We start from the raw sequence: 25553 nt of genomic DNA on the forward strand, positions 1-25553 counted from the left end.
GTGATTAGGTAGAGGATCATTAGGGGGTCCATTGTCCCCTCTCGGGGGGTTACTCCCACAGGGCTTAAATCTGGGACTCTCCACCATTTGACCCTAGAACTGAAGAAGCTTCTCGGATGAGAGGTGAAACGTCTTCAAGCAACTTCCAGAAGTCCAGACACTTTTCTTTCCAAGCTCCTTAGACGATGAGAACAAATGTAACTTTGATGGTCCTGATGGTTTGCAGTGTTACTGCCATGATAAGCAGGTCTCACCTGAGGTGTTTACTACGCCTACAGCGAGGGGGCTCCATAATGATCTGGGGTGCTTTTTCCTTCAATGGAACAACGGAGCTTCAGGAGGTGCAGGGGTGGCAAATGGCTGCTGGCCATGTCCAGATGTTGCAGAGAGCGTCCTCGTGACTGAGGGCCCTCATCTGTGTGATAAACACTGGGTTTATCAGCAGGACAACGCTACAGTCCACCTCCCCTGCAGCGGCGCTGCAGACCACGCCCCGCCACACACATTAACCAGGTAAATACATATTTAAGCAGAATTTTGCAAATATCTATTTTTTTTTAGCAGCATAGAGCTTTTTTTCCCAATTACTTTTTAAAAGTCAGGTCAAGGCTCCAAAAGCCCAAAGGCGATATGAGCGGGGCGGCTCACAACAGTTTTTGTTTGCTGGATCATTTTAGTTCAGCTTTCCTTTTGTTATATTTCTTTAAGAGTTCAAAATGTGTTAATTACATGAATAAAAGGTAATTTTCTCTGTAGCACTTCATGGATTTCATAAGCAACACACCTTAGTTGCTCCGTGGATTCTTTTAAAAAGCAGTTAAAAACTTTTCTGTTCAAACAAGCCTTTTGTTGTACGTATTTTATATTCTTTACATTATTTACATTTGATCTTTTACATTGTGTATAATGTCTGTTGATTGTATTGTTTATTTTAATATTTGTGTACAGCACTTTGTGAGTGCTTGTCTGTGAAAAGCGCTTAATAAATAAACTTTACTTACTTACTTTAGTTGTTCACACAAAGCATAAAGGTTAAAAAAACAAACAAACAAACAATATATACAGTGTTATCTTCATTTTAGATTTTAAAAAGTATTTGCGGCTCCCAGTGTTTTCTTTTGCGTGGAAACCGGGTCCAAGTGGCTCTTTAGGTGTTAAAGTTTGCAGACCCCTGGTATAAGTTTTGTTTTTAGTAAACTGCATGCTCAAAGCATGTTATGTCTCACTCCCGTTTCTGCATGTTGAAGCTCTACTTGGAACTTGGAAGATCCAACAATGCAAAATAGGATTTTTGGCCATTTTTCAAGTGGTCTTAAACTCTCGATTGGCGCTGAATGTGACTGACAGGCACTCTAACTAGCTGAAGTTTGGATGCATGGCAGTCTCCTTGATCTGTTTGTTCATGGTGTGCGAGTTGATGAGCTGCAAGTAAATGCGAGCAAGTTGAGGTCAGCTGATCTGTCATGTTTGCAGGAGCGAGGAACATCTATCACCAGCTACTCATGAACAGCCTCCTCATGGACCTCAAGTACAAGAAGATCTTTGCCATCCAATTTGCCAAGGTAACACACCTGTGCAGTATACCTGACACCCGCCAGCCACTTCATTAGGTACACCTTGCTGGTACTGGTTGGTTCTCCTTTTTCTTTAAGAGCTGCTTCAATTCTTCACGGCTGGTAAGCTGCTGGAAACACTCAGAGAGGCTGGTCCATGTGGACACGGCATGATGAGAACTTCTGTTCCATCTGAGCACAGAGGAGCTCTGCTGCACTGAGATCTTTGACCGTGGAGGCCCTTATACAGCAAACTCACTGTCATATTTAAGACATGGTTGGTGGGAACATGACATCAGATCAGCAGTCTGAAACACCAACAACCATCCCACGCTTAAAGTCTCTTAAATCACTTTCCTTCATTAATCTGATGTTCATTTTGAACTTCAGCTCGTCTGATATCTACATGTCTGAATACACTGAGCTGAAGCCCTGTGATTGCCTGATTACATATTTGCATTAAGCTGTTGAACAGGCATACCTAATAAAGTGGCTGGTGAGTGTATATACCTGATCGGAACACCCATGACAGCTGTGGAGCTTTATATAGTCTGGGGGGGTTTATGCTAGTAGAATCTCGATGATCTGTGATTCCCTGGCAGCATCTGTTTCCTCAGTGCAACAGCCTAAAACCTCACCACATGACCTTGTTGGCTTGTTTACAGCTAAAATGAAAAACTTCATCCAGCCAGTCGTGTGTCGATTGAATTTTTAGATCCAAATAAATCAAAGTACTCAAAAAGATCCTCTGGAGTGAACTTTGTTCATTGAAACAGACTTTACTAAACAGCAAAACATGTAACAACAAGACATCACAAAGTAGAACAGAGCAACCCTGAGGTGTAGAGCCTTCATGCTCATGTAGCAGACAAAAACAACAGAGAAAAGGGGTTACGCTGCCAAAAATAAACCATAAATCTCATTAATTTGGGGTTTTTCTCTCTTTGGAAAGTGTGTCCTGTCAAAGAGCGCCATAACTCACATTAACCCCTCCATGAACTGCTGTCTTAGTGTGGTAGACTAGTTTGTTTGTCCTAGGGAACCCAGGGGCTATGTTCTCAGGGCCTTTTGCCTCCTAGTAGGGTTTCCCATGGCAAATTGGTCCTGTGTCAGGAACCAGGCAAAGAGATATTCAAAAGACCCTTATGAGTTTAACAACAAGGGAGTTCACCCTGCCTGGGATACGGTTACTGGGACCCCGTCCTGGAGCCAGGCCTGGGAAGTGTGTCCAATGGGAGAACGCCAGGTGGCCAGGCCTTAGCTCAAAAGGCCCGGCTGGGTGCACCCGACACCCGACGTAGGCCTGCACCAGCCCCATGGGGTGCCGTAGAGGTCTGGTGCAGTGTGTGCTAATGGCAAGAGATCCTGACCGATCGATCCCCGAGTTTGGCGTTCGGGACACGGAACATCATCCCTCTGGTGGAGAAGGAGTATGCGAGGTTGAGATGTACCGGCTAGATATAGTCAGGCTCACCTCAACACACAGCTTGGGCTCTAAAACCTGTCTCCTAGAGAGGGGCTGTACTCTGTTCCAGTCTGGAGTTGCCTTTGGTAAGAGACAGTGTGTTGATGTGGTTATCTTGGGCCCTGTATGTTGGATTTTTTCCCAGTAGACCAGACACCTTCAGGTTGGGGAGTCTTTGGGTGGGGTGCTCGAGGTGCTCCATCTGGAGACTCAACACTCATATGAGCAATTGACAGTGAGACTTAGAGGGGCGTCATTGGGAGGAACGGCCTGCCTGGTCTGATCTCAAGTGGTGTTCTGTTGTCTATAACAAACACCATGTTCAAAGGGCGTCTGTAAATGCACATGGCAGCAGGGAAACCCTAGGTTGATGATCGATGCTGTAATCGTATCATCGGATCTGCAGGTGTATATTCTGGATACACGGGTGAAAAGAGCTGCTGAGGTGTCAACTGATCACCTCCTGGTGGTGAGTTGGATCAGGTTGTAGGTTAGGACTGTGGACAGGCTTGCCTCACTTAAACATATAGTGAGAGTGCAATGTGAATGCCGGGCACAGTCCGTGAGCTCTTGAACTCTTACTTCCAACTGAGCCATCAGGCTGAAGAACAATCCTATTGGCCTTTGTTAGCCTGCGGGACTTCACAGACAGCTGATGGGTACCGGAAGGTAAAGCGGAACACTTATTCAGACAGTGGCTGAAGCAAAAACTTGGGTGTGGGAGGAGTTCAGTAAGGTCAATGACTTTCCTTGAAAGCGATTCTGGCAAACTGCAGCGCTCTACAGCGCTCTACCCGCACTGTAGAGCGCTGCTGACTGAGGATATAGTTGGACGATGGAAGGAATACTTCCAGGACCTCCTTAATCCCACTGATACAACTTCTGTAGAGGAAGCAGCAAATGGGGGTGGTGAGTCATCCATCACTGGAGGCGAGGTCACTGAGGCAGGTAAACGACTCCTTGATGGCAGAGCCCCTGGGGTGGATGAGGTTTGCTGTGAGTTTCTGAAGGCTCAGATGTTGTAGGGCTGTGTTGGACACGTCTCTACAGTGTTGCATGGAGATGTAGGGCAGTACCTCTGGATTGGCAGACTGGTGGTTCTCAATTTGAAGAAGGATAGGATGATATATCAGGATAAAAATTCACTGAAGTTAAAGATGCTGGTGATCACTCAGCTAGAAAATGAATCATTAAAAAGTCGACTGACAGAAAGACTTCAGTGATCAAAGCACGTATGTCCACATATTATTCACAGGAATCGGTCTTCGGACTGAAAATAACCCTCAGGTGGGAAACAAATAATTTAAAATGGGTCATGCTGAGCTGATCGCCTAAAGCTGCTGCTGATCTTGATTAAAGAACCAGTCGCTGCTGTGCATGTGCTGTGTTAAGGTCAGGTTTACAGAACTAACAGAAGTCTTGATACACTTTTCTTTTGTGAGCTGTCTTAAAAATATCAGAGTTTTAGCGACAGGTTTTTAAAGGAGTCAGTGTGTGGGTGGTGGTGGGGTGTTGGGCGGACAGCAGCGACCTCTGACCCAGAGGTGAAATGTCGTCCCTCCAGAACTACAGACGCCTACAGACAGATTTTATGGAGGACGACCACGAGCGAGTGGTGTCAGTGACGTCGCTGTCTGTCCAGCTCTTCACCGTCCCGACCATGGTGAGTACTCCTCCTGCACCTCCACACAACTCTCTCTCTCTGTGTTCCCCTCTCTCTCCCGCTGCTAGAATTACGAACGCTTGCAGAACGACTATGTGAAAGACGACCACGGCCGTGAGTTCTCCATCACTGACCTGTCAGTGCAAATGTTCACCGTACCGTCACTGGTGAGTTCAGGTGGCTGCCGCCGGAGTAGATGTCATCCCACCGGCTGAGTTGTTTAAAGTGGGTGCTTCACCCTCAGGTGGAACAGATGTCAGACATCACTGAAAAAATGTTATGATCTAAAGTCATCCCTGAAGTTTCATTGAAAGCTGATTAGTTGATAATCAATAATTATAACAGATATAATTATTATTAATATATTATGTATTAATAATAGTATTAATAATAATCAGATCAATCACCTTTAAAGTTTAGTTCTTCAGAATCCACCAAAATAAATGTCACAAGCAAAGAAACACAGATCGAAATGATAACAGGCCCAACACTGAACATGAGGAACGACACGTCTGTACATGTGTGGGGGTGTGTGTGTGTTGGTGTGTGGGTCTCAAATGTTCTGCAGGCCCGGATGCTGATGGTGGAGGAGAACCTGATGACCACCATCATCAGGACCTTTGTGGATCACCTCCGCCACAGAGACCCGCAGGGGCGCTTCCAGTTCGACCGCTACACCGCCCAGCAGGCCTTCAAGTTCGGGAGAGTCCAGAGCCTCATTGGTGACCTCAAGTGAGCCCCAGTTAGAGGTTATGAAGAGCCAGTTAGAGGTTAAGGGCCAGTTAGAGGTTAAGGGCCAGTTAGAGGTTATGAAGAGCCAGTTAGAGGTTAGTTGGAGACTAAACAGAGACTGGTTCTTGTGCGATGACCCTACACTGTGTATGCAGGGTACCCATGAATCCTGTTCTGTAGCTTGATGAATCTTCTTTCACAAGTGTAAACGCTGTGGGTGTGTGTCGTGTTTTATGATAAAACCAGGCCTGTCAGTGTAACCAGTGCTTCTACATGCAGGTATGTCCTGATCAGCCCTCCGTCCAAGTGGAGCGATCAGCTCAGACTCAAGTTTCTAGAAGGTTTCTACGCTTTTCTGGAGCTGCTCAAGTGCATGCAGGTAACATGGAGACAGTGTGAGGTTTACCTGTACAGGTGCAGCCCGAACATCTCTGAGCCTGTCTGTCTGTGAACCCACCTCCCTGCAGGGCATGGACCCAGTGGTGAGACAGGTGGGGCAGCATATTGAGATGGAGCCTGAGTGGGAGGCGGCGTTCACGCTGCAGATGAAGCTGACAAACATCATCACGATGATCCAGGAATGGTGCTCCACTGATGTGAGACAACACACTGAACACGCTACATGTAACATTACAAATGTTACCTTTTATGTTCCTACAGTTTATTTTTTGTTTTCTGGATCAATAATCTGATCAGTTTTAAATAAACAGATTGATTGAGTGAGCCATCCAAGCCTTTTCTTTGCTCCTTTGTGTGTGTCAGGAGCGTGTGCTGATCGAGGCCTACAAGAAGTGTCTGAGCGCTCTCAGTCACTGTCATAACAGCCTTCCAGATGGTGAGCAGCCAATCAGCTTGAGCCTGGCAGGCCACAGCGTGGAAACATTCAGGTATCAGGTGTCTCAGGAAAAAGTCTCCATACACCTGCCGGTCTGCAGGCTGCTGGCAGGTAAACACACACACACATTTTAAAAGTCACACCATCTGTCTCCACGTCCTGTTTGAAGTTGTATCAATCACCTCCTCAGGTCTGCACATCCTCCTCAGCAGAACAGAGGTGGCGTCTCATTTCCCTGAGCAGCTCCCATTGGTCAGTAACAGATTATTATTGATCCCTGATTGGAAACGCCATTTTCCAACCAGTTTGATTCATTGATTGTTGATGCCACGTGTCCCTCAGGGTGAACTAAGCCCCCCCCTTCTGATCGAACTCCCCCTCCGTTGCCTGGTGCTCTGTGCCCAGGTGCATGCTGGGATGTGGAGGAGGAACGGATTCTCACTGATTAATCAGGTGAGTTCTAACCTGTTAATCTATGCTGAAGAGATCAATGCTGATTAGCTAAGTTTTTTGCTGTTTGTTGTTTCAGATTTATTATTACCACAATGTAAAGTGTCGAGTCGAGATGTTCGACAAAGACATCATCATGCTACAGGTACAACTCGCCTCTACTGACGCTCCACTTATTCTACCAGTGCCGATTCAACAGCACTAATGCCTCTGTGAAGCGTTGGTGCAGACTCTCTGCTCATGCTTGCTGCTGTTTTTGGTTGGGTGCAGGCAGGGGCGTCCATGATGGATCCAAACCACTTCCTGATGATTGTTCTGAGTCGATTTGAAGTGTTTCACGTTTTCAGCACCGCTGACATCAGGAAAAGATACAGAGAGGCCAACAAGGTCAGTCCTCTTCTGTTGTCAAGACGCCATGATTTTACTGCTAAGCTTATCCGCCCCACCCTCGACACAGATACATTTCCAAAGATTGTTATGTTAAAGCTCCTGCAGCGTCAGGTGATGCAAAGCTGCAGCAGATTAAATTCAGACACCTGCATGAACAGACAAGAAGTCAGATTTTGCAGCAGGTCGCTTTGACTTGTCTGTTTATTTGCACGTAACGAGAAATTAGAATCACATCTGCAGGTCAGACATTCACATTACGTCGTGTTTGACATTCAAATCAAATCAAATCACTTTTATTGTCACATCACATGTGCAGGTACATTGGTACAGCACATGTGAGTGAAATTCATGTGTGCGAGCTTCACAAGCAACAGAGTTGTGCAAATACAATAATGTAAACAAGCAAAATACAAGAATGGCTACATCTGAAACTAATAAATATATGTACAATATATAATAGTATATGCATTTCTGGATGTGTATACTAAATATTTTTCTACGTGTGTGTGTGTGTGTGTGTGTGTGTGTACACATATTTTACAAATTAAATAGAGTAAACAATAAATAAAATATATAAAATATACAGAGTGAGACATGTGCAAAACAGTGGCATTACTGTACAGTATGGAGTGCATAATGTTGAAGTTCCAGTAGTGAAGCTGAGGTGTCTATGACGTGTTCAGCAGTCTGATGGCCTGGTGGAAGAAGCTGTCTCTCAGTCTGCTGGTACGGGACCGGATGCTGCAGAACCTCCTTCCTGATGGAAGTAGTCTGAACAGTTTATGGCTGGGGTGACTGGAGTCCTTGATGATCCTCCCCGCTTTCCTCAGGCAGCGCTTCCTGTAGATGTCTTGGAGGGAGGGAAGCTCACCTCCAATTATCCGTTCAGAGCACCGCACTACTGTCTGGAGAGCTTTGCAGTTGTAGGCGGTGCTGTTGCCGTACCAGATGGTGATGCATCCAGTGAGGATGCTCTCAATGGCACAGTGATAGAAGGTCCTGAGGATGCGGGGGCTCATGCCGAATCTTTTCAGTCTCCTGAGAAAGAAGAGGCGCTGCTGCGCCTTCTTCACTGTTTTGTTTGTGTGTACTGACCACGTAAGATCCTCAGCCAGATGTACACCAAGGAACCGGAAGCTGCTCACTCTCTCCACAGCAGCGCCGCTGATGGTGATGGGGGTGTGTACTTCTCTGCACCTCCGGAAGTCCACTATCAACTCCTTTGTCTTTGCGACGTTGAGGGTGAGATGGTTGTCTTGACACCAGTGGGTCAGGGCGCTGACCTCCTCCCTGTAAGCCGTCTCATCACCGTTGGTGATAAGACCCACCACTGTAGTGTCGTCCGCAAACTTCACAATGATGTTGGAGCTGTTAGTGGCTGTGCAGTCGTAGGTGTAGAGTGAGTATAGGAGAGGGCTCAGTACACACCCCTGTGGAGCACCAGTGTTCAGTGTGATGGGGGATGAGGTGATGCTGCCCAGTCTGACCACCTGGCATCTGTCAGACAGGAAGCTAAGGATCCAGCTGCAGAGGGAGCTGCTCAGTCCTAGATCCTGCAGTTTCCTGTCCAGCTTCGAGGGAACGATGGTATTGAATGCTGAGCTGTAATCTACAAACAGCATCCTCACATACGTGTCTCTCTTCTCCAGGTGTGACAGGGCAGTGTGTAGTGTCAGGGCTATGGCATCATCAGTGGACCTGTTGTGGCGGTATGCAAACTGTAGAGGGTCCAGTGAGTCGGGTAGTGCAGAGCAGATGAAGTCCCTGACCAGCTTCTCGAAGCATTTGCTTACGATGGGGGTCAGGGCTACAGGTCGCCAGTCGTTCAATGAGGAGATGGTGGAGGATTTGGGTACAGGGACGACGGTGGCCATTTTGAAGCAGGCTGGGACTACAGACAGAGAGAGGGAAAGGTTGAAGATGTGCGTGAACACTCCAGCCAGCTGAGCCGCGCATGACTTGAGGACGCGGCCGGGAATCCCGTCCGGACCAGTAGCTTTGCGCGCGTTCACCTTCCTGAAGCACTTCCGCACATCCTCCTCAGACACAGTGTGCGCACTGACGTCATCCGCGGTGCGCACACTGTCCGGTCTCATGGTGTTCGCTGTGTCGAATCTAGCGTAGAATACGTTTAGATCCTCACACAGAGAGGCCGTGGTCTGCGGTGTGCTGGTTTTCCCTCTAAAGTCTGTGATCGTGTTTAGTCCCTGCCACATACTCCGAGGGTTGTCAAACTGTTGCTCCACCCTGTCCCTGTACTCACGTTTGGCTGCTTTGATCGTCTTCCGGAGTTGGTAATGTGCGTGTTTGTAGTCCGATGTGTTCGCGGAGGCAAAGGCGGTGCTCTGTGCCGCGCGAACATCTCCGTTAATCCAGGGTTTTTGATTTGGGAAGGATTTTAAGAAGGATTCAAGTCCTCAAAAATCCATTTGCAATGTTGAATCTTTCGAGTTAAACGCTACAGGTGTATGACTGACTCCTCCCACTCTGTCCTGTGTTTCAGGACCTGGTCCAGCAGAACACTCTCATCGAAGAGATGCTTCATCTCATCATTATGGTGGTCGGTGAGTTTGTTTCCTCTGAAAATGAGTCAGAGAGGTCGCCTTGTCCAGGTGCAACATTAGCACTGCCTCTGCATGTGTGTTACAGGTGAGCGGTACGTGGCGGGCGTTGGCCAGGTGGAGCCCTACGATGAGGTCAGAAGAGAAATCATCCACCTGCTGTCCATCAGACCGATGGCTCACAGCGAGCTTGCCAAGGCTCTACCTGAGAATGTGAGACCCTAACCTGTCTGTTAATGTTTTTTTAGTTATGCTGTTACATATTTGTAAGTATTTGTGAGTTCTGCTTTTAAAAGTTTATTAACCCTCTGGGCTCGACGGACGCGTCGGCACATCCAAATCACACGACCAATTTAAGATGACTTTGCAACAAGATGCAGCCAACCCGAGTCTCCAAGTTTAAAGTCTAAGTGCGGACTTCAAACTATATACAAGTTTTTAAGTTGTGTTGATAGGACACGAAAAACCAGAGTCATGATCAAAAATATACCTGATGTGTTTTTGCTGAATACTATCGGCACTCTCTGCTTGTGACCAAATAAAAGAAAGAAAAAGCACCGCTTTCCTATTGGTGGAAAAATGTACCATGTCAACCAATCACAAAATGATATGGCAACATGTGACAATTGGTTGTTTAGGAAGAAGGAGAGGTTTTAGGAGTGACAGCGGTGAGAGAGTGTTTAGACACAAGAGATTTGTGACATTCAGTGTGTTTGGAGTGTGTAGTTGATGTGTACTTTTATGTAGTTTGCAGTTTTATGCAGTTACCCTGTACTTTTGTGTAGTTCGTGTGTACTTTTGTGTAGTTGGTGTGCAGTTTTGTGTAGTCTTTTGTGTTGTCGGTGGGTAGTTTTGTGTAGTTTGTGGCTAGTTAGTGCGTACTTTTGTGTAGTGTGTGCAGTTTTAACTACACTCAACAAAAATATAAACCCAACACCTTTGTTACTGCTCCCATTCCCCATGGGATGGACGTAGAGACCTAAAATTCATTCCAGATACACAATATAACCATCCCTCCCAAACAGTGGTCACAAATCAGTCCAAATGTGTGGTAGTGGGCACATCTGCTATATTGAGATAATCCATCCCACCTCACAGGTGTGCCACATCAGGATGCTGATCTGACATCATGAGTAGTGCACAGGTGTACCTCAGACTGCCCACAACAAAAGGCCACCCTGGAATGTGCAGTTTTGTCTCACAGCAAAATGCCACAGATGCCACAAGCAATGAGGGAGCGTGCAATTGGCATGCTGACAGCAGGAATGTCAACCAGATCTGTCGCCCGTGCATTGAATGTTCATTTTTCAACCATAAGCCGTCTCCACAGGCGTTTCAGAGAATATGGCAGCACATCCAACCGGCCTCACAACCGCAGACCTCGTGTAACCACACCAGCCCAGGACCTCCACATCCAGCAGGTTCACCTCCAAGATCGTCTGAGACCAGCCACCCAGACAGCTGCTGGAACAATTGGTTTGCACAACCAAACAATTTCTGCACAAACTGTCAGAAACCGTCTCAGGGACGCTCAACTGCATGCCCGTCGTCCTCATCGGGGTCTTGACCTGACTCCAGCTCGTCGCCGTAACAGACTTGTGTGGGCAAATGCTCACATTCGATGGCGTCTGGCACGTTGGAGAGGTGTGCGCTTCACGGATGAATCATGGTTCACATTGTTCAGGGCAGATGGCAGCTGAGAATGTCCCAGTTCTTGCATGGCCAGCATACTCACCGGACATGTCACCCATTGAGCATGTTCGGGATGTGCTTGACCGGCGTATACGACAGCGTGTACCAGTTCCCACGAATATCCAACAACCTCGCACAGCCATTGAAGTGGAGTGGACCAACATTCCACAGGCCACAATTGACAATCTGATAGACTCCATGCGACGATGTGTTGCACTGCATGAGGCAAATGGTGGTCACACCAGATACTGACCGGTTCTGGGTCCCCAGACCCCCAATAGCGCAAAAAACTGCACATTCCAGGGTGGCCTTTTGTTGTGGGCAGTCTGAGGTACACCTGTGCACTACTCATGATGTCAGATCAGCATCCTGATGTGGCACACCTGTGAGGTGGGATGGATTATCTCAATATAGCAGATGTGCCCACTACCACACATTTGGACTGATTTGTGACCACTGTTTGGGAGGGATGGTTATATTGTGTATCTGGAATGAATTTTAGGTCTCTACGTCCATCCCATGGGGAATGGGAGCAGTAACAAAGGTGTTGCGTTTATATTTTTGTTGAGTGTAGTTAGTGGGTAGTTTTGTGTTGTTGGTGTGCAGTTTTATGTACTTAGTGTGCAATTTTGTGTAGTTAGTCGACTGCTGAATGTCACAGTTGCTGCCAAAAAGCCACCAAAGGCAGATTACAGTGTAAACTGTGTCTCCAACACCTGCTGCTGTCTGGCCTGCAGGTATTAGGCTGTGATGTTCTCCTTTATCTTATAGTGGACACAAATTATATTTTAGAGTGGCGGAAATAATTTGTGTCGCATGATATTTGATGCAGAACAGCTGATTGTTCTGTGAATTGTTTGAAATGGTTTGAAATGGCCCGCCTTGGCTGCATTTTTAGGTAAATAGATGCAAATAACTTGTGCATAGGTTATTAAAATGTACAGTTTATATTTGCATTTCAAATTACGAAAATGATTCATTAATGTTTGTGTTAGTTACAGCAAAAAATATAACCTTTTTTTCTACTCAGATTTTATGTTTTTTACCTGACTTTAGATCAGTTGTGTTAATACAACTGTAGTAGTTTGACTGTAAATTCAGACATGTGAGGTCGTGCTGAAAAGAATGATACCAAACAAGGCAAAGTAAATGAGTAAAATCAAAGGTAACCCCAGAGCGTTAAACTCAGACACTTTGTAAGGCTCGATCATACAAGATCTGCTGAACAGGTGAACCCTGACTTACCTGAGGCTAAAATGTTTTGTTTGTTTGCTATTCAGTGTTTCTGAGCGCAGGGAATTTACTGTTTTTACTTCTGTGCGCTGAAACATTTTTAGTTTGATGTAATAACCTGAGTTTGTGTCTTCAGGGGAACAAGGAGACGGGGCTGGAGAGAGTCATCGACAGCGTGGCTTCATTCAAGTCAGTCTTCCACCTCAAATATCATCAGTCCACCTTAAATACACGTGCATCCTTACAATTTCTCTATGTTACAATAACTGCAGTACTGAGTGTATTTGTACTAACAGGAAACCAGGTGTGACAGGTAGAGGGCTGTATGAGCTCCGCCCTGAGTGGAACAGATACTTCAACCTGTACTTCCATCACTACAGCAGAGCTGACCAGTCAAAGGTACGCTCACTGATCTGGATGCGGATCAGAGCGTTATTGATTGGTGTACGTGTTGTTGCTATGGTAACGCTGCGTCCTGTGTTTCAGGCTGAGGAAGCTCAGAGAAAGCTGAGGAGACAGAGTGGCGAGGACACAGGTAAGCACACCTGTACAAAACACCAGCAGGAAGACTGATGGATGACATGGTCACCTTGGTAACGTGTCTTTGTGTGCATAGCCCTGCCCCCTCCCCCTCCTCCCCCCCTCTGCCCTCTCTTCGGCAGCCTGGTGAACCTCCTGCAATGTGATGCGCTGCTCGCCATAGAGGGCGCCGTGCTGCAGTGGGCCGTGGAGCCCAGCGGGGGGGGCTGGACTGAGTCCATGCTGCAGAGGGTGAGTGTGTGTGTTTAGAATAGAGTAGCTCTTTATTGTCGTTGCACATGAAATAAAATGTAAATGAGGGAGCAGGGATAAATAAGCAACAGGAGGGACACACTGGAGAGGAGAGGTCTGGGAACCAGTCCAGAGACTTGGTCTGAACACAGTGTGAGTGGCCTGAGTGATGGGGGGTTAGTCAGACCATGGGCCTTTCTCAATACGCAAGTCCGTACTCGGGTTACAGACTCACGATTTGTACAACTGGAACACCAGCGTACTTGATGATGTCACAGTTTTTACTGCTGTCACCTCTTAATTTAACTGTGAGTAATATGTTATGAAGCTGAACTTTCATCTCAGCCAAACCGATTTACTCAGGAACAAATAAAACACTGAAATAAACCAAACATTAACATTTAGAAGTGATCTACGTGACTTATATATCATGTTTAACCTGAGTAGCCAAAGACCGCAGGTGGTTTGAAAACGATCTGCCGGTAGTTCGCTGTTCCTGCTGGCTCTAGTGACCCTTGACCTCCCGGTCAGCTATCGAGTTGGTGGGTACAGACGTCTCTGAAAACGTCGGAGCACTTTTGCAAGTATGTGATGTTTTGATAAACTGAGCAGATATTTGAAGCTTACACAGCTACATTCTCGCCTGAAAGTATCTAAAAATTTTATTTTAAGAGTAATATTTAAATTTAAACGTTTTTAGCCGCACTCCTCCACCATTGCCATGTTTGAGCTTTGGACGAAATGCATTCTGGGGTATTTAGCTGTACCAAGTACACACAAGTCACCGCCGATGTATGCTCGATAAAATTTGCGGAGCGAGAACACATCTGGGAATTTTTCACGTTCTCGGCTTGATGTGTACTTTGAATTGGAACAGTACTTGGTCTCCGACTGATGACATATCACGAGTCCACGAGTACTGTATTGTCCCCCTGGTAGGACGCTTGACCTGTTGGTGGCATTTGTAGAGTACAGATTGCAAACTTGCCTCATTAATGTCCCCAACAATGATATGGACAGATATGCTCTCTCTGCTGTTTACTAATAGTAAGCTGGAGGTGGTTGAGCGCTGAGCTAACGTTAGCATCAGGGGGATGTAAACAATGGTAACTATGGCTACCGTTAGCTTGCAAGGTAGATCAAAGGGACATGACATGACCTCTGAGTCCGGTGAGCAGTGACTGTTTATAGTTGTGTTGTTACGACTGTAGTCCTACAGCCCCTGCCCTTACCTTTGTTGTGGTCCTGGTGGTGTAGGGTCCAGCCTGGTGACTCCACTGGGGCATCAGGGATGTTAGGATGGAGCCAGGATTCAGTTACACTCAGTAGACAACACTCCCAGACAACACGGTTGTAGTACATCTCTGATTGTAGCTCCTCCCTTTTGTATGTGAGGGATCTGGTGTTGGTGAGGAAGCTGGGTGAAAGCGGAGATTTGCGTTGCTGTTTTCGATAGTCAGCTCTGCGTCCCGCTTTTGTTTTCTCGTGTGTTCATCAGTGTTAGATCAGGTGACCAGCTTTAATGGCTGACTGTAATCATCACTGTGATCTTCAGAAACACCTGTAGAGGCCGCCCTCTGTCCTAAATAAAATGAACATCAGATTCAAAGTGTGTGTGTGTTTGTACCTCACCTGCAGGTGCTCCACCTGGTGGGCATGGCTCTGCTGGAAGAGCAGCAGCAGCTGGAGAGCAGCAGCGGAGATGAAGATGTCACTTTCAACTACACCTGCAAGATCACACGTTAGTACACCTGTGTGTGTGTGTGTGTGTTTGAGTGTTTACCTGTGTGTGTGTGTGTGTGTGTGTGTGTGTGTTTGAGTGTTTACCTGTGTGTGTGTGTGTGTGTTTGAGTGTTTACCTGTGTGTGTGTGTGTGTGTGTGTGTGTTTGAGTGTTTACCTGTGTGTGTGTGTGTGTGTGTGTTTGAGTGTTTACCTGTGTGTGTGTGTGTGTGTGTGTGTGTGTTTGAGTGTTTACCTGTGTGTGTGTGTGTGTGTGTGTGTGTGTGTTTGAGTGTTTACCTGTGTGTGTGTGTGTGTGTGTGTGTGTGTGTGTTTGAGTGTTTACCTGTGTGTGTGTGTGTGTGTGTGTTTGAGTGTTTACCTGTGTGTGTGTGTGTGTGTGTGTTTGAGTGTTTACCTGTGTGTGTGTGTGTGTGTGTGTGTGTGTGTGTGTGTGTGTGTGTGTGTGTGTGTGTGTGTGTGTGTGTTTTTACCTGTGTGTGTGTGTGCGTGTGTGTGTTTAGGTCCAGGTGAAGCACCCAGTACTTCAGGAAGTGTCCTGGCTCTGCTGGAAAGTCTGCAGAACACTCCTCACCTGGAAGTCCATAAAGACATGATCACCTGGATTCTCAAGGTAACCGCTGATGTCACTGTGATGTCATTGTGAATTAACACCAGAGTGAAGGTGTGAAGCTGAATCAGTATGATCTCTGTGTGTGTGTGTAGATGGTGTCAAACATCAAAATGATGAGAGAGCGAACATCGTCAGCCTCCTCTTTTACCGTCAGCCTGGAAAGAGGCTCTGAGGAGGTGAGACTCAGCACCGCTTCCTCTTCCCTGGTTATCTACTGACTGATTGGCTCATTAACGTATGTGTTGATTAAGTGATGAATTGATTGGTTCCGTGCTGCAGACGATGAGGGACAAAGATAAGGCAGAGAGGAAGAGGAAAGCGGAGATGGCGAGGCTCCGCAGGGAAAAGATCATGGCTCAGATGTCAGAGATGCAGAAACACTTCATCAACGAGAACAAAGAGCTGTTCCAGCAGAGCATGGAAGAGCTGGAGGCGTCCACGTCAGCTGCCGACCACAGGTACAACTGCATATTTACACCAGTACATTCCTAATACACCTGTATACCCACTTTCATTCACATTTACTAGATGCCTTACTATCAGCTGAGCACAGGTATGACTGTACAAAGCCGTATTTATCTGCTGGAATATGAAATGCACTTAACATTAAGTTCAGGCAAGGACTGGTACACCTGTGGACTCACCTGCTGCAGAGCACACGTGTGATTGAAGAGCTTATTCAGAGAATATTAAAAGATCCTCTCCCTCCTGCTTTACAGTCCTCCCAGTGCAGAGCTCACCTGTGTGTCCCAGGTGGCTGTTGGTCCCAGGAGGGTGGGAGGGACTGAGCGCCGACAGCTGGTCACCTGTATCCTGTGTCAGGAAGAGCAAGAGGTCAGAGGTCACAGCAGAGCAATGGTGCTTGCAGCATTTGTCCAAAGGTCCACTGTTCTGTCCAAAAACCGCCACTGCAACCTGCCCAACCCAGGTGGGCAGAGCTCCAGTTTGACATCATCAGGCGAGTGACCAGTCGAAGTTCAGGTGTTAACCTGTGATCGTGTGTTTCAGAGCACCGTGACCCCCTGTTCATGCACCCCGACCTCTGTCTGGGGATTCACACCGCCAGCTGTGGACACATCATGCACGCCACCTGCTGGCAGAGGTGACTCCCCTCACTTGCACACCTTCCAGTCGGCTCTCAGGATGTTACACCTGTCCTCACTCTGTTCAGGTACTTTGAGGCGGTACAGCTGAAGGAGCAGCGGCGTCAGCAGCGTCTGAGAGGCCACACGAGCTACGATGTGGAGAACGGCGAGTTCCTCTGTCCACTCTGCGAGTGTCTGAGCAACACCGTGATCCCCATGCTACCGCACGCAGCCTCACCTGACCACAGGTACGCTCACCTGACTGCAGTGAGACACTCACACAATAAGCACACCTGTGCTGACCACAGGTACACAGGTTCCTGGCTTTTACCTGATGTTGCGTGAATGGTTTTCTCTCTCTCTCTCTGTTTTTTTTTTTTTCTTCTTCTTCTTCAGTGTTGAAAATCCTAGTTTCGAGGTGTGGCTTAAGACAACCAATCAGCTGATAGCAGCTCTGCACTCTGCACACAGGACGCAGTCTGAAGGTGAGTTACCTGTAAGAAAACGGAGTCAAACTGAGCCGTGTGTGTTAATGTTAATTAATGCGTGTGTTACAGGTGCAGCAGAAGAGGCGGAGCCTGTCGTTCCTCAAGGGTTCAGAGTAGACTTCACGCCACAGTGAGTCATGTGCTGTTTGTACTGATCCTGATCAATAACCTAATGGGACATTACGTGGTGATGATGTCATTGTGATGTCACAGGAACCCATTCTCAAGCAGCATCAGTGAGATGATTACCACTTTCAGCCTGTCCACCTATAAGGTGGGACTGAAGGTGAACCCCAACGAGCAGGACCCCCGAGTCCCGGTGCTGAGCTGGTCCTCCTGCGCCTACACCATCCAAAGCATAGGTATACACACCCGAGACAGATGCACGCACAACCACCCGAGACAGGTGTACACCTGACACAGGTGTGCTCCCACCTGAGAGGTCACAGGTTGTCCTGTTATTTTGTTTTTCTGCAGAGCGCCTGCTAATGGATGAGGAGAAGCCACTTTTTGGAAGTTTACCTTGCCGACAGGTAACACTGTTTATGACAAAGAAGAGCTGTGAATGGTCAGGCAGAGGGGGTGGGGTTTAAGAAGTGTTCACCGAATATATTATAGATCAGTGTATTGATTACTGAGTTCTGTGCGTCGATTGGTCTCCGGCGGATGCTGCGGTTTCCTTGGTAACCTGATAATGTGTGTGTTGCAGGACGACTGTTTGAGTTCTCTCACCAGGTTCAGTTCAGTGTGTTGGACTGCAGCTCCTCTGAAAACTGTTCACACCCACTTCATCAGACTGTTGTCAGGTACAAACACACACAGTCTCATTTACACTCAATGCCTCAATTTACAAAAGAGACCTATTACTGACAAACACACTAAAATTTCAACAATAAAAGAAACAAAATGTAAAAGAGTCCCCAGAGACGATTTCACAGACGCATTTGTACGTCTTTTGAAGTCTGCAAGTGAAGAGAGCTTCAGATCGTTGTGCAATGAGGACAGAGCAGAAAAGGAGAAAGCCTTCTTCCCAAGCTCTGTACGAACTGATGGAACAACGAACGTAATGATGTCCTGAGTCTGCAGTCTGTGACTGTTTGTGCAACATATACTCTGATATATAAGAGGACAATAAATCAGAATAGATTTTATAGAGAAAGTGATACCTGCGTGGGGCCAATGAGGACCAGTCAACCTGAGAACAGTGGTGTGTTAAAGGTTTGCAGCCAGTTATAAATCTGAATGCCTGGCCATAGACAGCAAATCTAACAGGTGAAGAGAGCAAGCATAGGTATCCAGTAATGTCTGACATAAAATGCCATGATCAGCAGTGTCAAAGATTTCTGCTAGATCAATAAAAAGAGCTGCACTGTAGTTCTTTGTGTCCAAGGCTTCATAGACATCATTGAGAACAGTTAGAGTACTGCGCAGTTTCCTGATGAAAGGAGGTAAAATACTATTTTCATCCAGATAACTTTGAAGTTGATTATTTACCAGTTTGGAACGACCACCCTCTCCAATCCAGACTCAACGACCTCCACCACACCTCTCACCCCCCTTTCCTCCTCCCTGAAACTCAGAATACACACTCAGGATGTGAGCCGACTATTCCAGAAACAGAAGCCCAGGAAAGCCCCCGGACCAGACGGCGTCTCACCGGTTGATCTGATATCCTCGTGTTGGTGTTGTTCCCAGATCATCATACTAAATGTTGTTCCAGGATCAACGTTGCAAGTGACCAATCAGAATGTTGTGATGTCATACTTTTGCGACTTCGGGAAAAACCGGCGTAAAACAAAAAACTGTACTTAAGCTGCGTGAAACCGCCTCTGTCCGCCGATCAACGGACCCTGACCCTGACCCTAACCGTAACCCTTTAATAAACAGTAAGCAGAATTGATATTGTCCTTGCAACATTGGAATTTCATAAATGCACGAATGGCTTGGTGCGCAAAGGAATAACGTCACAACAATGTGATTGGTCACTTGCAATGTTGAACCTGGAACAACATTTTCATGATGGTCTGGGAACAACACCAACACGAGGATATCAGATCATCCGCGTCTCACCCTCCTGCCTCAAAACCTGTGCTGAACAGCTGGCTCCCATCTTTACTCGCATCTTCAACAGATCCCTGGAGCTGTGTGAAGTTCCCTCCTGCTTCAAACGCTCCACCATCATCCCTGTTCCCAAGAAATCCACCATCACAGGACTGAATGACTACAGACCTGTCGCCTTGACGTCTGTGGTCATGAAATCCTTCGAACGACTGGTGTTAGCCCATCTGAAAGACATTACAGGCCACCAGCTGGACCCTCTGCAGTTTGCCTACCGGGCAAACAGGTCAGTGGATGATGCAGTGAACATGGGGCTGCATTACATCCTGCAACACCTTGACCGCCCGGGAACTTATGCCAGGGTCCTGTTTGTGGACTTTAGTTCGGCTTTTAACACCATTGTGCCTGAACTTCTTTCCTCCAAACTCTCCCAGCTCAGCGTGTCACCAGATACCTGTCAGTGGATCACCAGCTTCCTGACAGACAGGAAGCAGCAAGTGAGGCTGGGGGAGATCACCTCTGAAACCCGGTCCCTCAGTATTGGTGCCCCTCAAGGATGTGTCCTCTCACCACTACTGTTCTCCCTCTACACTAACGACTGCACCTCCAATAACTCAGCTGTCAAACTCCTAAAGTTTGCAGATGACACCACTGTCATTGGCCTCATTCAAGATGGTGATGAGTCTGCATACCGGCAGGAAGTTGAGCGGCTGGTACTCTGGTGCAGTCAGCACAATCTGGAGCTGAACACTCTTAAGACTGTAGAGATGACAGTGGACTTCAGGAGACATCCCTCAACTCTGCTCCCCCTCACCATATCAGACAGCCCCGTGTCAACTGTGAAGACCTTCAAGTTCCTGGGTACAACCATCTCCCAGGACCTGGAGTGGGAGACCAACATCAACTCCATCCTCAAAAAGACCCAGCAGAGGATGTACTTCCTGAGACAACTGGGGAAGTACAGTCTTCCACAGGAGCTGCTGATCCAGTTCTACACTGCGGTCATTGAGTCTGTCCTGTGCTCCTCCATCACAGTCTGGTATGGAGCAGCCACTAAACAGGACAGGAGCAGACTGCAGCGGACTGTACGGGCAGCACAAAGGATCATCGGCACCCCCCTGCCCTCCATCCAGGATCTGTACCTCTCAAGAACCAGGAAACAGGCAGGGAAAATCATTGCAGACCCCTCACACCCTGCACACAGACTTTTTGATCTGCTGCCCTCTGGCAGACGGTACAGAAGCCTGCAGACCAGGACCACCCGACACAGGAACAGTTTCTTTCCCCTCGCCATCTCCCTTCTTAACAGTTGACCTGTCACACTGCTCCCACTGCCAGACTGCAGCTGCCTTATGCACATTTTGTAGTATTCATTCCACCTCATTCATTTCTGTATTTTATGTATATAAGGTTAGATTCGTTATTTATAGTTGGTTTACACAGCTTTGTGTATGTGTGAATGTGTGTGTGAATGTGTGGATGACTGGATGTGTAAAGCGCTTTGGGGTCCTTAGGGACTAGGAAAGCGCTATATAAATACAGGCCATTTACCATTTACCATGTATGTGTAATGTGTATATATAGACGTGTGTGTGTGTGTGTGTGTGTGTGTGTGTGTGTGTGTGTGTGTGTGTGTGTGTGTGTGTGTGTGTGTGTGTGATTTACATTGCTGTGCTTGAGAGCCACCATCTACCGGAACCAAATTCCCTGTATGTGTCTGCACATATACTTGGCCAATAAACACGATTCTGATTCTGGAAATTATCCTGCAATTATTAACCATTGAGGGCGATAACATTTATTTGATATATATATACACATATATTTATACATGTGTGTGAGTGTGTGTGTATATATATGTATATCTGTTATGTATATATATATATATATATATATATATAATTGTGTGTGTTTGTTTGTTTAGCTCTGGTTCCAGACACTCAGGTAGAAAATACTCCGAGTATCCTCGAGATCGACATGTTTCACCTGCTGGTGAGTTTATACACCTGTCCATTGTGGACCACTTAAAGCTCAGTTTTCGTCGGGTGGGTGCAGGTGACTCTGATTTCTCGGCATCTGCAGGTTTACTCTGTGCTGGCATACTCCTCCGTTCACTGTTTGGACCAATCAGGATGCGGTGTGGTGGACTCGAGCCACCTCCACCTCCTTCACTTGGTCACTGTGGCTCACCTGGTTCAGATCCTGCTCACCTCCACCACAGGTGTCGCTCTCTCTCACTCACACACAGTCTCTTGAGTTTTGTGAACCCGATGCTTCTGTCTCACCTGTGTGTATTACCTGTGTGTGCAGAGGAGGTATGTATGGATCAGGACAACAGTGGATCAGAGGAGGAGCTCACCTGTCAGCTGTACAGCACACTGAGGAAACACCTGGGCAGGTGAGTTTGGATTGTGAGACATATTTACCCTGTTAGTACATTCAAAATCAGTAAAGAGGACTTCATTTCATCATCAGTGTGTTACCTGAGGTGTCCTCTGGGTGGCAGCTGTATCGTTGTCTTAAAGCTGGTGTCCTGCCGTTCCTCCGAGCCGCCGCCCTCTTCTTCCACTACCTGAACTCCACAGCGCCTCCCGCTGAGCTGATGAGTAAGACGAACACCGAGCAAAGTTCCTGTAACGATTCTGTTACACTGTGTGTTCACAGAAGTGTGTGTGTTTGTTGTAGTTGCAGGTCCTGGTCAGTGGGAGGCACTGTGCAGCTACCTCAGTCTGCCCTCCAACCTGCTGCTACTTCACCACAACCAGCAAACACTGCTGAAGCCGCTCATACACAGGTAACACCTGAATGACGCATCTCATACTCCAAAATACCTGGAAAAGCATTACCTGACACTCCTGTGTGTGTGTTCAGTTGGTGTTGTCATCCAGGTATGAGACAGACCCTGCAGGGGGGCGGAGCCATCATCAGGTTCCCCAGAGAGTCAAATCGACTCATCGAGTTGCCGGAAGATTACAGCGTGCTCATCAATCAGGCGTCCAGCTTCACGTCAGTGAACACACAGTGAGATCAGAGTGATCGATTTAAAAAGGATCAATGCTGTGAAGTTCTTTTGTGAGGTGACCTGAAACTTTGCCGGCCCATCTGAACTCACCTGAGTGTTACATGTGCAGGTGTCCGCGCTCAGGCGGGGATAAGTCTCGCGCTCCCACGCTGTGCCTGGTGTGCGGCTGCATGCTGTGCTCTCAGAGTTACTGCTGTCAGACGGAGGTGGACGGCGAGGACGTGGGCGCCTGCACCGCACACACCTTCACCTGCGGAGCTGGCCTCGGCCTATTCCTCAGGTAACGCCTGCACAAGTGAACTGACGCATGTCGCTCGGCCATGCCCTGCTAACCTGTGTGTGTCTGTGTGTGAGCAGGGTCAGAGAGAGTCAGGTGTTGTTTGTAGCAGGTAAAACAAAGGGCTGCTTCTACCCGCCCCCATACCTGGATGACTATGGAGAAACTGACCAGGGCCTCAAGTATGTACGTTTGGTTGTTCAGCCCCACCCCCTCTACCAGTTTGTTTGGCCCCACCCCTGACCACACCCTCTACCTGTTTATTTGTTTGTTACAGGCGTGGGAATCCTCTCCACCTGTGTGCCGAGCGTTACAGGAAGATCGAGCGCCTGTGGCGCCAGCACGGCATCGCTGAGGTCATAGGTCACGCCCAGGAGGCCAATCAGGCGCTGGTTGCTATCGACTGGCAGCACCTGTGATGTTTGACTCTGCGCCGCCCCTGCCCTTAGAGAGACACTGATTGGCTCTCAATTGTGTCCCGCCCCTTTCTATATAAAACCACATCCTTGAACCAATAAGCTGCCTGCTTGATGCTAAGTTGCTTTCAGGGATTTTTCACCTTTGACCCTCCACATGTCTCTCCACCAATCAGTGTGGGACAGGAACAGGAAACTCGAATTCGGTCCAGTGACGCCCTGCCTCCTGACTTCAAACACATCACCACCTTCATTTCTGATTGGCTAAGAGCATAAAGCAGCCATCTCCATGGTAGCAGATTGATGGATGGATGGTCAGTAAAGTGTCTGGTAGGGGTTGAGCTTCAGCTGAAGACTGATCAGTGAAGACATATCAGAGCACATATCAGCGATCGATCGCTTTTTACTTTAGTTTAACATTTTGCTTAGAACTGATTGGTGGCGTGCTGTGTGATGTCACTTTCTGTGTTTTACTTTTGAATGCTGAGAATTATTTAAAACATGGCGCGGTCAGGTCTTCAGCTTGATGTCTTTTGTTTTTTGGGGGTATTTTTTAATGGCTGTCAGCTGAGCGCCTCATTGATCACATGATCTGTTAATATGTGAATTCCTGTATAAACGAGGACGTGTATGATAAAAACAATAAAAACTTTAAAGTGACATCACTTCCTGTCAGTTCATTACTTCAGGGGCAGATACCCTGTTATGAGGACATAGACATTCCAGTAAGCCTGCTCTCACCTGCCAGGTGGGTCAAATCTGTGGAGGTAAAGAAGTAGCTAATCAATAAACTGAGAAAACACCTGCTGGAGGTGGAGCTTGTTCAAGTGAAGCAAAGATTGGTTGTTGTTGTTTTTTTATATTGACAACTTTTAATTGCGCTGAGCAAACATGAAAATGTGGAAATCCTATAAAAGGTAAGAATGTGTGTGTATTGCTCATATTGAGGTGTATTCATTTATAGGTGATTTACTGTATCAGAAACTTCAGTCAGACTCAGTTGAGTCGCTTTCTTGTGGAAGGCTAGGTGACGTCAGCGACACGACAAATCGTCAGCGATTTGTCAGGAACCTGATAAGTTGATGACAGTACTTGGAGGTGAAACAATTTTTTATTTTATTCTATTTTATTAAGTTTTGTTTTTTGTTTTTTTTGCTTGTCAGTGATTGATACATCCATTCTTAAGTTGGCTCATAAAAGCTCCTTCAGCTTTGCCTAATCTGACCAATGCCGCTTGTAAGTCCTCTCAGACTCACTCAGGGCGTCTTTAGGGTTTCTTTTTTTTTTCTTTTTTTTTTTTTTTAGGTTTTCCCAGTCTTCTCATTTTTAGTAAAAACTCACTCAGAAATTTGACAGTTTTAACTAACAGACTCCAGTTTGTGCATGTAAATGGAGAGTCCTCTTCACACACTGAGGTTAATTATGGAGTTTCACAGGGTTCAGTGCTAGGACCAATTCTGTTTACATTATACATGCTTCCCTTAGGCAGAATCATTAGAAGACATAGCATACATTTACACTGCTATGCAGATGACACCCAGCTCTATCTGTCCATGAAGCCAGATAACACACACCAATGAGTTAAACTGCAGGAATGTCTTAAAGACATAAAGACCTGGATGGCTGCTAACTTTCTGCTTCTTAATTCAGATCAAACTGAGGTTATTGTACTCGGCCCTGAAAATCTTAGAAATATGGTCTCTAAGCAGATTCTTACTCTGGATGGCATTACCTTGGCCTCCAGTAATGCTGTGAGGAACCTTGGAGTCATTTTTGACCAGGACATGTCCTTCAATGCACATATTAAACAAATATGTAAGACTGCTTTCTTCCATTTGTGCAACATCTTATCCATCACCTTAACACTAAACTGAACAGATCACACAACACTCGCGCTCTGTACCAGAAGGGCCAAACTTGGCACTAGTGGATGATGAGAGTCAAACCTTAGATACTGATCCGTATGCGTAGGTTTCCGGTACACATCAGCTTTTAGATGTCCCCCATTACTGATGGAAATCTCACAGTCTAAGAAGACTAACCTGCCACTTTTCATATCCTCCCTGGTGAATTTGATGTGTCAGTCCAACAAGTTAATGTGATCTGTGAAATGTGGTACGTCCTGAGATTTGATTTTCACCCAGGTGTCATCCACATATCTCAACCAATGGCTTGGTGGTGTTCCAGGGTAGGATAGCAAAGCCCTCTTTTCCACAACCATACCATAGTTTATTTCTAAAGCACTTTGGTCAGCCATGTGCTGTTTTTGAAGTGCTGCACAACAGAAATATAAGAGGGACAGTAAGAATAATAAATATGATGAATAAATAACAATAATGATAACAATAAAATAACATTATCAGTTACCCACCGAGTCAAAGGCCAGCGAGTGAAAATAAGTTTTTAATGTGGATTTAAAAACCAGCACTGATGTAGACTGCCTGATGTGAAGACGAAGATCATCCAAAGCTTCGGAGCCACAATAGAGAACACTCTGTCTCTAAGTT

General features: G+C 46.7%; 1 protein-coding gene across 5 annotated transcripts in view; it reads left to right on the top strand.

The window, feature by feature from the left end:
- ubr2 (ubiquitin protein ligase E3 component n-recognin 2) overlaps positions 1 to 23706 on the top strand; it is a 59280-nt gene extending 35574 nt beyond the window's left edge. The window contains exons 10-47 of one of the 5 annotated variants that reach the window (XM_085441911.1): positions 1474 to 1562; positions 4583 to 4681; positions 4750 to 4848; positions 5250 to 5413; positions 5693 to 5792; positions 5881 to 6009; positions 6176 to 6359; positions 6439 to 6500; positions 6591 to 6701; positions 6778 to 6843; positions 6969 to 7085; positions 9592 to 9652; positions 9738 to 9862; positions 12711 to 12763; positions 12871 to 12973; positions 13061 to 13109; positions 13191 to 13345; positions 14984 to 15086; positions 15591 to 15700; positions 15793 to 15876; positions 15980 to 16158; positions 16420 to 16628; positions 16709 to 16802; positions 16872 to 17033; positions 17182 to 17270; positions 17343 to 17403; positions 17487 to 17635; positions 17751 to 17806; positions 17983 to 18079; positions 21256 to 21323; positions 21414 to 21552; positions 21642 to 21729; positions 21807 to 21937; positions 22017 to 22125; positions 22203 to 22337; positions 22463 to 22633; positions 22711 to 22812; positions 22908 to 23706. In XM_085441911.1, coding sequence (XP_085298037.1) covers positions 1474 to 1562; positions 4583 to 4681; positions 4750 to 4848; positions 5250 to 5413; positions 5693 to 5792; positions 5881 to 6009; positions 6176 to 6359; positions 6439 to 6500; positions 6591 to 6701; positions 6778 to 6843; positions 6969 to 7085; positions 9592 to 9652; positions 9738 to 9862; positions 12711 to 12763; positions 12871 to 12973; positions 13061 to 13109; positions 13191 to 13345; positions 14984 to 15086; positions 15591 to 15700; positions 15793 to 15876; positions 15980 to 16158; positions 16420 to 16628; positions 16709 to 16802; positions 16872 to 17033; positions 17182 to 17270; positions 17343 to 17403; positions 17487 to 17635; positions 17751 to 17806; positions 17983 to 18079; positions 21256 to 21323; positions 21414 to 21552; positions 21642 to 21729; positions 21807 to 21937; positions 22017 to 22125; positions 22203 to 22337; positions 22463 to 22633; positions 22711 to 22812; positions 22908 to 23049 — 4244 coding nt within the window. In that variant the 3' untranslated portion in view covers positions 23050 to 23706. Of the gene's footprint in view, positions 1 to 1473; positions 1563 to 4582; positions 4682 to 4749; positions 4849 to 5249; positions 5414 to 5692; positions 5793 to 5880; positions 6010 to 6175; positions 6360 to 6438; positions 6501 to 6590; positions 6702 to 6777; positions 6844 to 6968; positions 7086 to 9591; positions 9653 to 9737; positions 9863 to 12710; positions 12764 to 12870; positions 12974 to 13060; positions 13110 to 13190; positions 13346 to 14983; positions 15087 to 15590; positions 15701 to 15792; positions 15877 to 15979; positions 16159 to 16419; positions 16629 to 16708; positions 16803 to 16871; positions 17034 to 17181; positions 17271 to 17342; positions 17404 to 17486; positions 17636 to 17750; positions 17807 to 17982; positions 18080 to 21255; positions 21324 to 21413; positions 21553 to 21641; positions 21730 to 21806; positions 21938 to 22016; positions 22126 to 22202; positions 22353 to 22462; positions 22634 to 22710; positions 22813 to 22907 lie in introns of all 5 variants that reach the window. The other 4 variants (XM_085441907.1, XM_085441908.1, XM_085441909.1 and 1 more) reach the window with 4 other exon arrangements.
- The last annotated feature ends 1847 nt before the right edge of the window (positions 23707 to 25553 follow it).

Source organism: Copadichromis virginalis, linkage group LG19, assembly GCF_057382275.1.
Source record: "Copadichromis virginalis isolate Kocher_CV1m ecotype Utaka linkage group LG19, C_Virginalis_male_GT1.1, whole genome shotgun sequence".
NCBI classification, from domain to species: domain Eukaryota; kingdom Metazoa; phylum Chordata; class Actinopteri; order Cichliformes; family Cichlidae; genus Copadichromis; species Copadichromis virginalis.